Genomic DNA, 19516 nt, shown 5'->3' on the forward strand with positions numbered 1-19516 from the left:
ACAGTGCATTCTACTGTACCGTGTATATATATTTACACACAATGCAGTGGTTGTATACAGTGCATTCTACTGTACCGTGTATATATATTTACACACAATGCAGTGGTTGTATACAGTGCATTCTACTGTACCGTGTATATATATTTACACACAATGCAGTGGTTGTATACAGTGCATTCTACTGTACCGTGTATATATATTTACACACAATGCAGTGGTCGTATACAGTGCATTCTACTGTACCGTGTATATATATTTACACACAATGCAGTGGTTATATACAGTGCATTATACTGTATTATGTATATATATTTACACACAATGCAGTGGTTATATACAGTGCATTCTACTGTACCGTGTATATATATTTACACACAATGCAGTGGTTATATACAGTACATTATACTGTACCGTGTATATATATTTACACACAATGCAGTGGTTGTATACAGTACATTATACTGTATTGTGTATATATATTTACACACAATGCAGTGGTTCTATACAGTGCATTCTACTGTACCGTGTATATATATTTACACACAATGCAGTGGTTGTATACAGTACATTCTACTGTACCGTGTATATATATTTACACACAATGCAGTGGTCGTATACAGTGCATTATACTGTATTGTGTATATATATTTACACACAATGCAGTGGTCGTATACAGTGCATTCTACTGTACCGTGTATATATATTTACACACAATGCAGTGGTTGTATACAGTACATTCTACTGTACCGTGTATATATATTTACACACAATGCAGTGGTCGTATACAGTGCATTATACTGTATTGTGTATATATATTTACACACAATGCAGTGGTCGTATACAGTACATTATACTGTATTATGTATATATATTTACACACAATGCAGTGGTCGTATACAGTACATTCTACTGTACCGTGTATATATATTTACACACAATGCAGTGGTCGTATACAGTGCATTATACTGTATTGTGTATATATATTTACACCCAATGCAGTGGTCGTATACAGTGCATTCTACTGTACCGTGTATATATATTTACACACAATGCAGTGGTCGTATACAGTACATTATACTGTATTATGTATATATATTTACACACAATGCAGTGGTTGTATACAGTACATTCTACTGTACCGTGTATATATATTTACACACAATGCAGTGGTCGTATACAGTACATTATACTGTATTATGTATATATGTTTACACACAATGCAGTGGTCGTATACAGTGCATTCTACTGTACCGTGTTTATATATTTACACACAATGCAGTGGTCGTATACAGTGCATTATACTGTACAGTGTATATATATTTACACACAATGCAGTGGTCGTATACAGTGCATTCTACTGTACCGTGTATATATATTTACACACAATGCAGTGGTCGTATACAGTGCATTCTACTGTACCGTGTATATATATTTACACACAATGCAGTGGTCGTATACAGTGCATTATACTGTACCGTGTATATATATTTACACACAATGCAGTGGTCGTATACAGTGCATTCTACTGTACCGTGTATATATATTTACACACAATGCAGTGGTCGTATACAGTGCATTCTACTGTACCGTGTATATATATTTACACACAATGCAGTGGTCGTATACAGTGCATTCTACTGTACCGTGTATATATATTTACACACAATGCAGTGGTCGTATACAGTGCATTCTACTGTACCGTGTATATATATTTACACACAATGCAGTGGTCGTATACAGTACATTCTACTGTACCGTGTATATATATTTACACACAATGCAGTGGTCGTATACAGTGCATTATACTGTACCGTGTATATATATTTACACCCAATGCAGTGGTCGTATACAGTGCATTCTACTGTACCGTGTATATATATTTACACACAATGCAGTGGTTGTATACAGTGCATTATACTGTACCGTGTATATATATTTACACACAATGCAGTGGTTGTATACAGTGCATTATACTGTACCGTGTATATATATTTACACACAATGCAATGGTTGTATACAGTACATTATACTGTATTATGTATATATGTTTACACACAATGCAGTGGTTGTATACAGTACATTCTACTGCACCGTGTATATATATTTACACACAATGCAGTGGTCGTATACAGTGCATTCTACTGTATTGTGTATATATATTTACACACAATGCAGTGGTCGTATACAGTGCATTCTACTGTACCGTGTATATATATTTACACACAATGCAGTGGTTGTATACAGTACATTCTACTGTACCGTGTATATATATTTACACACAATGCAGTGGTTGTATACAGTGCATTATACTGTATTGTGTATATATATTTACACACAATGCAGTGGTCGTATACAGTGCATTCTACTGTACCGTGTATATATATTTACACACAATGCAGTGGTTGTATACAGTGCATTATACTGTATTGTGTATATATATTTACACACAATGCAGTGGTCGTATACAGTACATTCTACTGTACCGCGTATATATATATTTACACACAATGCAGTGGTTGTATACAGTGCATTATACTGTATTGTGTATATATATTTACACACAATGCAGTGGTCGTATACAGTGCATTCTACTGTACCGTGTATATATATTTACACACAATGCAGTGGTTGTATACATTATACTGTACCGTGTATATATATTTACACACACACACATTTATATATATTTTGGTTGTGCAGAGCAGCTTGTGGGATCTTAGCTCCCCGATCAGGGGTTGAACCCGCACCCTCGGCAGTGAAATCACAGAGTCCTAATGACTGGACCTCCAGGAAATTCCCAAATCATATTTTTTTAATAAAAAGAAAAAAACATTTTATCCTACTGTAACACCTTATATAATAACCATTTTCCTGTTCTTACTTTAGGGACATATTCCATGTGTTTCTAAAGAATCGGTTCAAGCCCATCATCATTACATACCTTAACAGGAAACTTAAGACACAAGAAAAAACATACTGGGTAAGAGAGGTATCAGACTCAAGGCAGCTGATGAAACATAAAACACCAGCAGAGGGCACTCAAATCTCTCAAATAATGAGGAAGCAGCAACCCTTTTTTTCCCCCACTACATATTGCAGAAACATAATTTGACAAAGAACCTTATTTCCTGTTAACCTTTTAAGAATCTTGCAATGATAAGCAAAGGTATTATCAAAACATGCCCTAATTTCATTAGCAATGTATAGTATATCCTTTACAAAATCTTACTACTGAATTTTTTCATTTCCCAAAAAATGACAATCACTTTCTCCATTTCTCCTACGATTAAGGAGATAAGCAATATTGTTAAGGAAGTTGTCTTTAATAAAGAGCACAGTTAAGTTGAATACCCTCGCTCTTTAAATAATCTCCACATCTTGGCAGACTAGAATAAAAATGTGAAAGGTTTTAACTTGAATTCTGAAACACAAAACCAGCCCCCGACGCCTACCTGAAGGTTAGGCTGTGTGTGGGCGGGCAGGAAGGGCTGTCCTGGGCCGGGCAGGAAGGGCTGTCGAGGAGGGATGAACGGCCGTGCTGCTGCGGACCCTGGCTGGCTGAAGTGCAGAATCCCCACCGGCCCTGGCGGCTGGAGGGCTGGCCTCACGGGCCTCTCTCTGGGGAATACAGGCTGCTGTCCTTGCTGATTAAACGCTGGTCCAGGCTGGGTGAATGGTAAGGGGCTGGGAGTGGGCACAGGGTGACCACTGCTAAGAAGCGTGGGAGGAGGTGGCGGGGGAGGGGGACTTCGCTGTTCCAGAAAGAGATGGCTCGGGAACCTTGGTTCACCTGAAACGGAAGGGCGTTGCAACGTTACTGCCCTCTGGTCACACAGAACACACACTTCACAGAAATCAGTTTTATGTACTGTCTTACTATGGACGAAAATTACAAGAGGTTGGGTGTGAATGTCTGAAAAGAATTCTACATTTTGCCTCTTATTTCTAGACTGCTTCATTAGTCATTTTCTATAGATGATTTCCTCCTTTGTATGAGATTTTCACATTTCAGATACCAATAATGTCCAATTTTAGCATCTGAAATGACAGGCAGAAGGGCTATGGGACAAAAATCTGACACTCTTATTAACAAAGTCTCCTACTGGGAGCTAAATACCGTTTAAAACACAAGCATGTTCAGGCACATCGCCCCACGCGGCTTTGCTCTATTACTCTGCGCCATCCTTTACCTCCTAAGAAGAAAGGGTCTCGCTCCTGGGGAGGCGGCGGGGCCCTCCACTGGTCCTGAAGAGGAAGCCGCGGGGGCTGGCTGAAGCTGTTGGGAACAGGTCCAGGTGTGTGCTGTGGGAACTCTGGAGGGCCCTGAAGCACAGCAGGAAAACAGGGTGGAAGGCAGGAAAATAAACGGTAGTTTTCAGAAAAGTGTACATGTTTTAAGTTTTCCTCTGCACACGTCAAGGAACTTATCTCCTGAAGCCGCCACCCCTGTATATACACACACACACACACACATATACATATATATATATAACCTCATGTTACAAAATAGGTGATTCTGCCATAGTGAAAGTCAAATGTCAAAATGCAGCATCTAAAAATTAATTCAATGTTTTAACAGCACTACAAAACCAAAAGAATATTAGTTTTAAGCTTACTGAAATCCATGCAATTACTGAGCTTCCTGTCCATTAATCCAAAAGACTAAATGTCTACTTTCAGTGTTCCTGACACTCTTCTCAAACATGCTATTCTTTGCTACCTTTTTCACACAACCGTAAGCCACAGCTATGAAGCTGCTTTATTTCAACAGAAGAAAAAGAAACTGAATGTGTACCATAACAAAAATCAGCAATCTCTGACGAAACAGGAAAATGTGAAATGTTTAAGAAACCACATTGCTACAAAAGAAATAATACAGTCAGATTCCACTGGCTAAAAATTCTGAACTCTTAAAACAGATTACCGTTTTTCAATAACTGCAAGTTACCAGCAGAACTCTACAAAGACAAATTACTTCACTTTTTAGCCAGTATTTTATAATAACTTTAAATGGAGTATAATCTATAAAAATTTTGAATCACTACGTTGTACACCTGAAACTAATATTGTAAATCAACTATACCTCAATTTTGAAAAATTACTTCATTTTTCAGTTGGCCTTTCAAGCATTTATGGAGATTCTTTTAAAACACCACATTTACTTAAGAAAGCCTCACAACTCTTTTTCACTTCTTTATCCAGAAATTCATTGATTATACATACTGCATCATCAAAATAATATTCATTTAATAACACCTCATTCTTTGAAGTATTTCTCAACTTTCAAAAACCACACTTCTTTCTCATAAACTTAAAATTCTAATGACTTTTCTGTCATTTTATTACGAATTAGCTGTTCTTTCTAAATGTGACATCATATTGTAACACTGAAAATGCTTCTGCAAATTACATTTGCCTTCCTTCTCTCTTTAAAGGTCTGCTCTATCCACAGTGTTGTAAGAATAATGCAAAATGAACACAATAAACACCACAAACCCATATGACCACTGGCTATATAACATTAACGAAATTAGATTTACACACAAATATTACATCTTCATAAAAACACATGGTACTGAAACATATGGATCAGCAAGTTGCAAAGCTTAAATTCTTGTAGTCTGTGTCTACCAGTTTAGGTGAAATCAAGGGTATTCTCACCCCACCAGTGTTTGACATCTGACATTAGGGAACATCACTTCTCACTCTAGATAAAGGCATCAATTAAGATACAACTGAAGCAAACCACATCAGAGAAATGTTGGATTTATAACTAAGAATACATACTGTACACACTCATACTAAACCAAAAGCTTTTGACCCCTAACAAATGTATACATTTTATCGCGATGTTTATTTGAGACTTTACTAATATGATGCTTTGGTATGGATATTCTTCAATATTTACTACTTTTTACTATGGTAATAATACGCTCGAAAAACACATTTCTAACAGCATCGGCTATCCAACATTGGTACTGATCACATCTGCACTAGGAGTTTCGATGGACTTGCCTTCTGTCTTTCACTGCCACGTTCTTTCCTCGTTTTGAAACTACTCTTATTTTTATGTGAAGCCGATGAAACACGTGGTGTGCATTTGCATGGATATTTTGCCAGGTAACTTAAAAAGAACATTTATTAATGAAGTATTTCTTTATAAAATATAGCATTAGTATCCTGTGTATAGTTTTACAGGCCTTTTCCCTCATGTATACACATATTTCAAAACTTTCTGGATGATAACAAATTAGCAATCAAGGTTCAGTCATTTTTTTGTTGTTGTTGGCTGTGCCACGTGGGATCTTAGTTCCCTGACCAGGGATCGAACCCGTGCCCCCTGCAGTGGAAGCATGGATTCTCAACCACTGGACTGCCGTAGAAGTCCCCAGTCTTTTTTTTTAATGTTTAAACCATTTTTCGTGGAGTGGCCCAGAAAATAAAACTGAAAACTGTCCGCCCTCTGGGTTGTGGCAAGGTTTGACTGGTCACACTGCCTCCAATCCATGCAATTTGACTACATAAATTAGCAACGTTCACCTAAGTAAAACCCGGTTTCAGCTATACGGCTTGTTTCCTTAAACTAATTTGATGTATACCTGACTGTCCCTCTTCTGGAGGGGGGAACACCAAGAAGGAGTTTCAAATAGATAAATACAGAAGGGACAGATAAGATTCATTAATATCACCACAGCCTAAAACAAGCTATGGGATGTAAAAGGTAAAAGAAATCACTGAAATTTAAAATCTTTTAAAAATGAAATATATGTATTTTTCATGAGGCTTTAGCTTACAAATAGTAAAATATTAACACCTACTTGAAGACAGAAAACATTTTCAGCCTTTAAAGTGTATTAAGAAACGACAGCTCTCTTCAAATACCTGAGCTGCGATCACTTACAAGCAGGTGTATGTTAGTCTGCATCAGGTCACTAGGGCAGGGTTTGCCTGGATACGGGTTTGGTGGGGTAGATCCCAGCCAGGGAGCGAACGGCACCACGAAGCCTCAGGAAAGCCCCTTGGGTATGGGAACTGCCCCACGGCAGGGGGACTGCTGCACCAGGAAAGGACCTCAGGCCCGTCCGTGTTCTGAGAATCAGGCGGCATGCTGAAAGACCGAGTTGTGAACCTGGGCCAGCGCTGGAGCAACTAGCAACCTGCAGGTCCGTCTGCTGAGCTGGGCACGGGGTGGCATCAGGACGGCGCCAGGCAGGACAGGGAGACCTGGGGGATGATGGCTTGGTGAAATGCAGGGGCTGGGACTCAGTGGGTGCTTACGTGGTGTAGTCACCTGGGTTCAGTGTCAATTCTCTTGCTTCTCTGGCTGGTCTGACAGCCCTGGGGGAGCTTGGTGAGAGACTCGGGACCCGCGTAAGAACCCAGGCCGAAGCCTGAACCAAGGCTCAGGTCTGGGCACCGTCAACCAGAGTGGGAGATGATCCTTTCTACTCACAAGGATTCTCAGCCTGTGGGTGTGCAAGCCCATGCTCCTGACACACTTCCACCGTGCAGCAGATAACGACCGCAGCAACTGGCACGTAATTCACACAAGTAACCTTGTGAAGCCAGCGTGAGCATCTGCTTCACAGTAAGAAATAATGAGGACCCAGGCGTGACGGCAGCAGCTTTCCCCACCTGTGGCTCACGCACTGCCCGCCAGGCCCTGTGCAGAGCCCCTGATCACCTGAGCTCATGAACGCACAGCACAGTGACATCGGGGGAGGCGGGGGGGGGGGGGGGGGGGGGGGGGGGGCGGTGTCTTACTTCACAGCCAAGGAAATCGAAACTTAGGACATTAAATAATGTGTCCAAGGTGACACCATTCTTTTTTTTTTAATCACCGATTTCAATACCCAAGAAAAACAAGTTAAAATGAGGTAGGGGAAATTTCATCCCATATGGTATAAACCTTGTCAAAATGACTAAATTCGGTTGGGCTTCCCTGGTGGCGCAGTGGTTGAGAGTCCGCCTGCCGATGCAGGAGACACAGGTTCGTGCCCCGGTCCGGGAGGATCCCACATGCCGCGGAGTGGCTGGGCCCGTAAGCCATGGCCACTGAGCCTGGGCGTCCGGAGCCTGTGCTCCGCAACGGGAGAGGCCGCAACAGTGAGAGGCCCACGTACCACCAAAAAAAAAAAAAAAAGACTAAATTTGGGGATTTTAAAAACCATACTTTCCCCTGACTTAGATATGAAAATGATCGTCTAGAATATGAATTCTGGAAACCATCACATCCCATACAAATTTCCATTAACTACTGATTTCTTCAGGAAATGTTCACTCTATACTTCTGTTTCAGCCAAAACGTGAGCCCTCTCGTAAGCCCTCATTATACAAACTTCATTTTCTCCTGTCCCTCCTTCACGCTCTCACCGACCCGTCCGTCCTGCAGCCACACTGTTTCAGGAGACCCTGCATGCACGTGGGCCCCAGCGCCCCACTTCTCTACGGGATGCTGAGCACTGCTGGGTGATACTCTCCGTATGCTGAATCAGACTCACTCTAAGTTTCTATTTACTCTTTTTTTAAAAATATTTATTCATATGTTTGTTTTTGGATGTGTTGGGTCTTCGTTGCTGCACACTGGCTTTCTCTGGGGGTTACGCTCTTCGTTGCGCTGCGCGGGCTTCTCATTGCAGTGGCTTCTCCTGTTGCAGAGCATGGGCTCTAGGCTCGCGGGCTTCAGCAGTTATGGCGCATGGGCCCTAGAGCGCAGGCTCAGTAGTTGTGGCGCACGGGCTTAGCTGCTCCGCGGCATGTGGGATCTTCCCGGACCAGGGCTCAAACTCGTGTCCCCTGTGTTGGCAGGCAGATTCTTAACCACTGCGCCACCAGGGAAGCAGAGTTTCTATTTACTCTTAACGGGCCCAGCAAGGTCCCTCACAGTTTCCCCTCCTCCTGGTCAGCCCTCCCACTGCCCAGGACATTCTCCCTTCTCTGAGCATCTTCTAGTCCCTCAGCCTCCTGACCTGCCCTCTCTCACCCTCTTATCAGGTAAGATGCTTCCTACCCACCCCCCATCAGGTGTCCCCCCACCCCGGGGGCCAACAGTGCTCTCTGCGTTCTCGCTTCCTTTCTGCCCCCTCCACTTTCATTCAGCTACAGCTACAGAGAATTTTCTGGCATGAATCATGTGTTTGTTGCTAATTTTTAGCAGCAGTCTATTTGTTAAAACTTTTAATTCTCATTCTATTACTGCATTTGGTCAGATTTTTCACTTAAAAGATAAGAACAGTATGCTGAATTATAACAGCAATTGAAATACACTACTAATTTGTTGACAAGCTTTCAACCTGAACTACAGTCAGCATACTTCAGGATTCATTAGCTGTATCAGTCACCACTATGCTAACGAGCTGACAAAAAAAGGACAGACACAGGGAGAAAGGAAGACGGGAGGAGTAAAACGCATTTTCTGAGAAAGAGGGAAAGTCCTTTGGGGCTATTTCCACTTAGCCCTTCAGTACTGTGTTGTATGAATAGCTAGAAAGCAGCATCACTCGTTGTGGGAACTTTTACTAACTTACGAATGTTTCGCCGATTCCCATAAGGGGTAAAGCAAAACGTAACCTCTGTTGTTCAGAACCACTGTGATCACAGGCCCCAGTCCAGCACTGCTCCTGCACCCCAGCTCGGCCCACTTCCACTTCCGTCCGGTGTGCGTCACTGCAGGACACATGGGGTTTTGCACAGTGTTGACATCGGCACTGCCAATACCCAGAAGGCAGAACTCAGCCCCATAAGAACGACTCCAGAACTGCTCCTTCACTCCGCTTCATGGAAGCCAGGGAGTGACAGACTCTCTTTGTCTTACTTCCCTGATTCTGCTCACAACTGGAAGAAGCCTGGAAAAGCTTCCTGACTTTTCTGTCTTGACTAATAAACACCGCTTTCTTCATTATTTAACACGTGAAGCCCCGATATTTATTACCACTTTTCTTAGCAGGCTCGCATCATGCTGGGAAAGTACTCGGTTTCTTCTGAAATCTGTAGTTATTTGTAAATTCCGTGAGTGCATTTTAGTGCCACAAGCCTCGCCCTCTGCTGATGAAGCTCTGACCGGCACTGGTCACGTGGCTGCTGCAACAGGGCTCTTTATAACCTTCTTTTCCTCCTTCCATTAGACAGTTAATTTCAAGTCCTCCAAAGATAGGTTTTCTCATTACAGATAAGGCAAAATATAAGTGGAAAATAGACTGGCTTCCCTCCACATTAAGTAGAAAGTCTGCTAAATTTTGATTTTTACTTTGCCACAGTCTGAGTTCAGGGAAAGTATTCGCCCCTTAGCCTCTTCATCCTTTTCTAAAAGGAAGTAGGGGGCTTCCCTGATGGCACAGTGGTTAGGAATTCGCCTGCCAACGCAGGGGACACGGGTTCAAGCTCTGGTCCAGGAATATCCCACATGCCGCGGAGCAACTAAGCCCGTGCGCCGCAACTACTGGGCCTGCGCTCTAGAGCCTGCAAGCCACAACTACGGAGCCCACGAGCCACAACTACTGAGCTTGCATGCCTAGAACGCATGCTCCGCAACAAGAGAAGCCACCGCAACAAGAAGCCCGTGCACCGCAACGAAGAGTAGCTCCCGCTCACTACAACTAGAGAAAGCCCGTGCACAGCAACAAAGACCCAACACAGCCAAAAATAAATTAATTTTTTTAAAAAGTTAAAAAAAAGAAGTCACTGAGTTACAAGAATAAACTCAAAGAGAGACTGATAATCTCAAGCTGCCTGAGAACTAGGTACATTACTTCTTGGGTCTCTAAGCACTTTCAGATTTCCTAGGAGATTATATTGAATATTCCTAACTTCTAAAGACATTTCTTGGTATTAAACTGAAAATACATTGGGATCATAAATCTTGCCCCCTCTGGAATTTTAATATGATTTTCATCTCTTCCCCAAACCTTCTTCCCTTTTACTAATCATCCATGTGCTAACTGCATATACACAGGCATTCAAGTGTTAGCAATACAGAACAAAGCCCCGGAATTCTTTCTCCATCAGTAATATTTAACTAGAACTTTATTCCTACTTCCAAATGACCCTCTATTATATAATATATAGTATATTACATTGATATAATATTATAATATAGTCACAATTAATAAATATATCAGCTTCTGACAATTAACGTGTTTCCTTGTAAGGTGAAAGACAAATCAGCACAGACCTCCTTCCTGTGCTCTCATTCTGAGTTCAAACCGGAAAGCCGTCACAGAACAGGTATTACCAAGTCCTAGTAATTTTACCTCCTAAATCTCCCTCAAGTCCACCGCCGCCTCTCTCTACCCTTCACCCACAGAGCCATGAGGGCCGAGACCACGACTGCTTCATTCACCAGTGCACTTCCACGCTCGGCACACGGCTGGGCACAAAGACGCCCGTAACACGTAACGCATGGATGAACCGCCTGACTCCAAGGTGAGGGGAGCCAGGCCCCACATCTAATGGAGAATGCCACAGCACGCCCAGCAACCGGCTGCCCAGGAAGCACACGGTCAGGGAGCGGCTGAAAGCCCCAGGAAGCAAGCAGAGGAGGGTGGACTGTGCTGCCCAGGGCGCCAGCAACCAGCCCCAAGGCCACGAGCCGAGCGGACTCAGAGCACAGACAGGGCAGCAGCACCAGGGAGCAGGCAAGACCGACAGAGCCGGACTCTGCAACCTAATGACTGTAGGAGGGAATATGCTGCAACTTGTCCTGTAATGACGTAATATAATTAGACAGGAAAGGTGACATGAACCTGGAGACTCTCGTCCTCACCCTATGACCACGTCCCTAATTGTAGAGAAGAGGGCTGTTCCCTGAAGAATGAAACTGAAGTGGACAGTGGTTAGGGTATACTTCCAGCGCTGCTGTTAAGGAACACAGCCCAGGCCAGTGTCCCCACCTTGCCTGTAGATCCAAGAACAATACACCTGTAACATGAATGAAGCCAATACGGCCTCATGACCAAGTTCCTGGCAGATGGCGTGTGAGCAGAAGTGATGTGGGCTGGTTCCAGGCCCGGTCACTGAAAGACAACCTCCCGTGAATAATCTTCCCTCTTTCCCCACCTGCCAGAGGGTGGAGAGAGAGGCCCCTGAGGGCCAGAGGAAGATGCCCAGAGGGTGATCTGAGCGAGAAATAGGCATCCCGGTGGCGCTGTGAAGTCAGTCCACGCTGGACGCTCCGGGGCCATCGCCGAGTCTCCTTCACTGGGCCAGCACCACATGCCCCAGGTGCTGTAAATGCCGTCCTTCGCCAAGGACTGCCTGACATGGCCACGCACTCTGCCCTCTGCCCCAGGATGGACAACTTACGCCCCAAAGCCCTACCCTCTGGGGATCAGGCCAGGGCTGGGGACTTTCACCTGAAACTGCACCTTACCCTGGGGGCTCTGCCTCCTTCCTATCCTGCATCCCCTGCGCCCTTACCTAGTCCTGGGCACCCCAAATGCCCCTCCCGGGCCCTGCTGTTGCCCACCTAAGGCTCAACCCACACTGCTGCTGCTGCCAATTCTGCAGAGCTCCTCTGCTATCTCCCTCAATCCTGCCAACAGCCCTACGAGGGAGCTACTGTGCTCACAGAAATCTTTTGAGCACTTAAATCACCTGCACAAAGCACAAGGTTAGAAAGCACAGGTCACCTATGGCCAGAGCACGGAACTCGGACCCACCATGCTATCTACTGCTTGCTGCGAACAGCAAACGGCAGGGACTTACTTTCACATCCCCTTATCTGTCTCAATGTCTTACAATCACACATATATATGTAAGTGCGTGAGAGTGTGTGTGCGCTTTAGAGTTAAGAAAACCAGTTAAATACTAAATCCAGTCAAGTCAGACAGCCATGGACGTTCCACTGGCCTGAATGGCTAATACAAATGAGCAGCTCTTATCTGATCAACCTGAGAGACTGATAAAGGAGGGAGGACCAGAGATGCTATCTACAGCTTAGAAAGAAATAGCTGACTCAAGCTGAGTAAACAAGGAAATTTCTGGCTTTGGAAGTTGGCTCAATAGAATAAGAATGGAAAAAGAGGGGTTTTGTGGGCTTAACCTTGAAACTAAGTGACACTAGCAAGGTGTGGGAACCTGGGACAGCCAGGTGGAAGGCAGCGGGTGCCAGCTAAGATCACGGCGGCTAACCCGCAGGCCCCCAAGAAGCTGAAAGCCACCCTGAGGTGTACAAATGAGGGAGGCTGACACTGGCAAAGAGACAGCTTTGATGATAAACGCAGGAAGAAGCCCATTTCCAAGAGGGCAAATGCCTACGTAAGAGGATTAGAAAGAAGAGGGCAGATAATACAAGATATTATTCCGAAAGAAAGACAATGGCTGATACGTGAAATAAACCACAGTGACAACGGCTACTTCTCTGGCGATGTCAGACCATGCCGGACACTAGGGAGAAACCATCTGGGAAGATAAGCGGGCCCCTAGTTGCCTCCATTTGCCTCAATGGATAACAGAACTTGAGAGTCTTGAATATGTAAACAAACTGAAAATTTTTGCGCTTTAAGGTCCTAGAAGCTGCTTGCTGACTGCTATCAGTATTGGCTTTATGAAATAAATACTTAACAAACAGGAGGTATCATTAAGCTCACAGTACCATTTTTCCTCATTGTCTTCTGTTCTGTTTGGAACACAGATGTCACTTTCTTTTTCTCAATTTACACAACTTAAGTTCTGACCACAAGTTTTAGCCACATGGAAAAGACTTCCCATTGCTTACCTAGTATAAATTCTCACTTCTTCCTTAGTAACGGAAGGACAACACTGTGCCCAGCTAGAAGACCACCGACCCCAGCCTGGGACACGGCGAGCTGGCACAGCTGGACAGGGGCTCCGGGAAGGCTCACTAGGGGCTGCCTGACCCTCCTCCTCTTTCAGCCTGAAACTTGGGTAGGGGAAAAGAACGGATCTCTGGTAACAACACAGAACTGCTATACCCACCCAGAAGAACTTTATTTTTATGCAAAGAATATGACACTCGGTTTGTTAACTCACTGTTAACTGAGTTTTCCGTTACCTGCAGCCTCATTCACATCCTGACTGATGAACCAAGTTTCCTTCATAAATACAGTGCAAGAATCAGGCAGAACCAGTAACTTTTCCTTTAAGGGATGAAGAAACCCAGGTTTAGAGTTAAACAATTATCCAGAGTTACACTGACTTGTGGTTTATAAATGCTCTTTCTCCCCTCGCGCACTGCGGCTGCGGCCAACCTGTCCTCAGGTAATGCTGAATAAACGGTTGTTCCTGAGTCTGGTGTTCCCTACCTAAATTCTCTTGATGCAATCATTCATGTAACAGCACCTGCCATTTCACAAGTAGAAAGGATAATAAATGACCAACTCTCTCTAGAAAATGAAGAATTATTTTAAGACTGTTAGTGAGCTGTAAATACCTCACTTAACAGAACTTTTAGGACTACTGTAATTCTGCCTTTTGAAAGAAAAAGCTAGCATAATCCTTTCAAATAACTGCTCTGTTTTGCTTTTCTTTATATCCCTTTGAAAGTCCAAGGTAAGAAATTATCATTCTCCCACATACAATTCTTATACAAATTGTACTTTCTTTTTTGCATCTCTTGTTAATTATGTGATGTTATCTATGTTAATCCTATTCAGGAAGAACTGATAACTTCAGTTACAAAAAAAGAAAGATGAAAACTTTGCATAAATTGCTTAGCACAAAGTTAATCGTATAATGCAAAGAATAAAGAGGCTCTAACAGCTATTATGTGACTTATCAGCTTCCCTGAAAGGGTCAGTTGGTATATTTTAATAAGCCTAATTGAATACCTTAACAATGTCATTGAAGCTTCATGAATCTTTCAATAAATTACAGCCTCCGCTACAACATGTTTTCATTTATTAATCTCACTTAAAATGCAAAGAACTATATAAGAAACCAATAGACACTTGAGAATGCCTCTCAGTTAATTCTGATTAAATGATGGGTTAAGTGCCAAGAATCAAGACCACTAGTGACCCCCGACGTAATTAGAATTATAGCCCGTTGTCACAATGTTAATCCTCTTGTTTCAGTATTTTCCATAGATTTTTTTCTTTCAGGTTATGCCTTGTTTAAATACCTACATTCATTTTCCTAGAAGGTACTTGTGTATTTGCAGATGCATTCTTAACATTCTGGAGCACCATATACCCAGCAGCAAGCGCTAGGTTTCACACTGGAGGTGGTGGGGGAGAGAGGAGGACACCACATGAACTTCAATACGCTAGGGTATTTAAGGTTACTGGTTCAAGCGGTGAAGCTAGAGCAGGCACTGCAAGTTACAACACTGTTACTTTAGTACAAAATACTGTTTCTGATGAACCCACTGAAGACCCTATGCCTCGCCCCCCCCCCCCCCCCCCCCCCCCCCCCCCCCCCCCCCCCCCCCCCCCCAGAAACAAGCTCACCCGCGTCAGGCCCTGCTGTGGTGACGTTCTCCACCTCAGCACTCCTGACAGCCACGATCTTACAGTTACGATGCATCTTACCAGATCCAATCATTTTTACCCAGTTTACTGAGGTGCATTTTAATATTCAGAGAGAAAGGGAGAAGGTTCAGCACGATTAAGAGACTCAGGTCGCCTTGCTTCAAATCCTACCTCCTGCACCCAGCTACGTGAACTTGAGCGATTTCATCTTTCCAAGACTCAAAGTTTCCCTATCTGTAAAGTGGAGAAAATGGTACCTTCATGAGGTTGTTGAACACAAGCTTTGAGCAAAATCTGGAATATTGTAATCACTCAATAATGTTCTTCATTTCCCACTGGTCGTCAATAGTATATGCTCTAAGAAGATGGTATTTCTTCATTCAATGAAGGACTAAGAAAGCAAAGCAGCGGTATCAGCTCTATCGACTGAAAGCACACAGTCTGTCTCAAAATTCTCATCTCAATATACCTACCGTGTGACCCACGATCCCCACCTCCCAACTATTCACTGACAACTATGACCAGAAAAAATTCCCAACGTCCAAATGGTGACTGGGCAGACAAACTGGGCTACATGTGCACAATGGAATAATGCTGGTCAATAAGAAAGGACAAACCACTGGCCGGGGCGACAGGAGGGATGGTCGAGCCTCAAATACACTGTGCTGGGAGCACGAGGCCAGGCTCCAAACGAAGCATGCCATGTGGTTCCATTCATACGCCACAATTTGAGGAGCAGAAAGCAGATCGCTGGTTGCCAGGGGCTGGGGTGGGGAAAGGGGCTGCCTACAAAGGGGCAGCACAAGGAAGTCTTCTGGGGAGACGGAACTGTTCTCTATCTTAATTGTAGTGATTACACAACCGTATGTATTTGTGAAAAATCAGAGTGTACATCAGAAGGACAAAATTTTTAAAGTCTAAAAAAATTCGAATCTTTTGGAAGAAGTGCTTTCAGGTGCTTTAAAATAAAATAGGGCCACTTTCAAAGTTTAAACAGAACTATGGATCGTCAAGGACTCCTGGAAAAATAAACACTAAAAAAAAATTGGTGTGCTTTGCAGGACAAATCAGTAAAAACAGGACAGAGATTTTCTTGGCATGGAAGGAGTTCTAAGACTTTGAAACTTTGTGTTATTGTCAACATTTCATTGGCTGAGTTATTAAATTACAGATGGGCAAGTCATACTCAAAGTTCAAGTCTACTATACAATGAGTGGCACTATGTGTCTGGGAAGATTTATGAAAGGTATTCAATTCAATGTAACAGTTTTACTTAGCCAAAAATGAAACAAAATAGTGCATCACACTTTTACAATGCGGTTTTTACACTGTGACTTAATGGCCGGACTTTCTGATCTCAATGAGTATTCCCTGGCCTTGGAGTTATTGGTGTGGATGCCCACCACCCCCTCTCCACCCAACGCACACAACACTTGCTGACAGGACAGCAAGCCAACAGGGCACTGAATTTTATAAGCAGCATATTTAATAGCTGTTGCCACAGTGCTTAGCTGCTCCTGTTACTGCTGCAGATGGGAATGCACTGATATGATTGAATCTGATGGTATGATAATGTATGGTAATCATGATTAATCAGAAACCCACTAGCAAATGGAGGATGTTGGGTATTATGTCACCTGCATTTTAAAACGCATTGTCTTGCTGCAAGCCTGACAATGTTTGACAGGGGGAAGGACCTCCTCCCACATTCACCTGCTACTACTCAGAGATCTGGTAAGAGAAAATGCCCAGCATTTCTTACCCATCTTAAGCGCTAATAATTACAAGGCATTGCAGGCAAGTTGTAAAAACAAGGGTTCAAAAGAAAGACTTCTTTTTCCTAGACGGAATAAAGTCTGGACTCACATCTGCAAGGGCTATAATCAGAGAGAAATGTAATTTGATGCAGCAGTCTCATCAAACATGATTTGCATGAAATGCCATATAAAATACATCCAGGAAGTGTCAATCACCACCACCTGATACCATGCATCCGCGTTACATGGAAACACAGTGCAGTCAGACCTACCTGTGAGGTGTTATAACTACACGGTAAACACAAATGGAAATCTCATTTATCGGGTCTACCTAATAAGGTAATCACTAAGGAGACTAATTTAAACTTAGTATGGTAGTCTTTTTTAAACATAATATTTAGTTTTCATTTAAACAAAGATCTCTAGGAAATTATTCAGTAGCCAAATTACTCAGTATTTAACTGGCTACCCTGAAATAGCAGCATTTACCAGAAACACCAATGCAAAATGAATTAATAAATAGGTTTTAAAATAGCCTAGGTCAAGAATCTTCACAATGTGAGTTACCAGAAATTCATCTGTATGCTTACCTGACACTGAAAACACTTTAAAAATATTATTAATCAACACTTCAGGGTTGCTTTTTCAAGTGGACAAAGTTTAAGAACAACAAACATCTCTTTGAGGACAAATACATAACTGGATAGCCATACTTATGGATAAAGAAAGGACTTAAAACTTTAATGACAAAAACATCAGGAACAGCCTTGTGGAAAGAGAGATCTATTAAACTAATATGTCAACAAAGAACATGGAACTGAAAACAGAATTCAGACAGACACAAAAACAGAAGCTGACTTGCAGAAAGGTAAACTAGTCTCCCCATCCTCGCTCCCTTGCAAAAACAAAAGAAAAAAGAGGGCTTCCCTGGTGGCACAGTGGTTAAGAATCCACCTGCCAATGCAGGGGACATGGGTTCGATCCCTGGTCTGGGACGATCCCATATGCCGCGGAGCAGCTAAGCCCGTGCGCCACAACTACTGAGCCCACGTGCCACAACTACTGAAGCCCGTGCGCCTAGAGCCCGTGCTCCACAACAAGAGAAGCTGCTGCAATGAGAAGCCCGTGTGCCGCAACAAAGAGCTGCCCCCACTTGCCGCAACTAGAGAAAGCCCGTGCAAAGCAACGAAGACCCAATGCAGCCAAAAATGAAGAAATAAATTTATTTTTTAAAAAAACAAACACACACACACACGAGAAAACCACAACTGTCCTGTGAAATCACACTAAAAGGTCGTGGCATGAACAAAAATGCTTCAGGAGTGGACTGCGGGAAAGTAGGCGGCTAGATGGCAGGATGGGGCAGAAGAGAAGGAGCTGAAATGGAGGAAGGACGAACAGTCAGTCACTAGATGGCCCCCTGATCTCCTGAGGCACATGCTTCCTTCCTGTGCCAATCTGCTCTTGTAAGTAGTCGCTATTTCTAAGGTACATTTTACATTCAGCAGATTAATATTCTGATATGAAAATAAGTATGAAAAAGATTCATTCTCTGATATGCTTGCTATCAACTGAGACACACTTACGATTCCTAAAGATTCATAACTCTGATATGAAAAGTTAAAATAGTCCTGGGAATAAAAGCTTAGGTGAGAAGAAAGCACTAATGGCTATATCTGTAACTAAAATTAAATACGTGAATCTAATTTTTAGAAACCTAAATTACAAAGCACTTCACTAAATTCCATAAACAAAGGAAGAAGGGGGAAAAAAATCCCATCTGGATGCAAAGACTAACATGACAAAAGAAGTGCTGGCAGTGAGCTTAAAAGCTTAAGCGGTATTTTCCAAAATGATCAAAAATAAGGAATCCTTTCTTATGATATTTATTACTTTGACATTCAAACTTTTGTTTCAGAAACTGTTTATTCAATTCTGTAAATAAAATTCATTAACAGGAAATAAAAATATTATTAGTATTGCTACATTAAGCGTAGCCTAGAATACCATATTTTGGTCTAAGATTGTGATTTTAAAAAATAACTAAATAATTCTGTAAAAAAAATTGTGTTTCATATTAGGTTGTCTAGAGTCCTCTGTGATTGTTTAATTAAAAAACTGGATGTGTTATCACTTAGTACAATTTCTAGGCATACTAGTTCTCAAGTTTTCTTACTAGTTCTTACAATTTCTAGGCATATTAGTTCTCAAATTTTCATACTAGTTCTCAAGTTTTCACAAAACTGTCAAACAAACTGGACCATTAACAAAGTAAAGTTTACCAGTGTTGGGGAAGAGAAGGAATATCTTAGCATTAATACCAACTGTATC

The 19516-nt window shown here is 42.5% G+C and overlaps 1 protein-coding gene across 10 annotated transcripts in view; it reads right to left on the reverse strand.

The window, feature by feature from the left end:
- RBM33 (RNA binding motif protein 33) overlaps positions 1 to 19516 on the reverse strand; it is a 122627-nt gene that overhangs the window by 39367 nt on the left and 63744 nt on the right. For all 10 annotated transcript variants that reach the window (XM_032644090.1, XM_032644091.1, XM_032644089.1 and 7 more), the window contains 2 exons: positions 4191 to 4323; positions 3453 to 3790 (listed from right to left, as the gene is read on the reverse strand). In XM_032644090.1, the coding sequence (XP_032499981.1) occupies positions 3453 to 3790; positions 4191 to 4323 (471 nt within the window). The remainder of the gene's footprint in view (positions 1 to 3452; positions 3791 to 4190; positions 4324 to 19516) is intronic.

The sequence above is a fragment of the Phocoena sinus genome, chromosome 9 (genome assembly GCF_008692025.1).
Source record: "Phocoena sinus isolate mPhoSin1 chromosome 9, mPhoSin1.pri, whole genome shotgun sequence".
Classification (NCBI taxonomy): Eukaryota; Metazoa; Chordata; class Mammalia; order Artiodactyla; family Phocoenidae; genus Phocoena; species Phocoena sinus.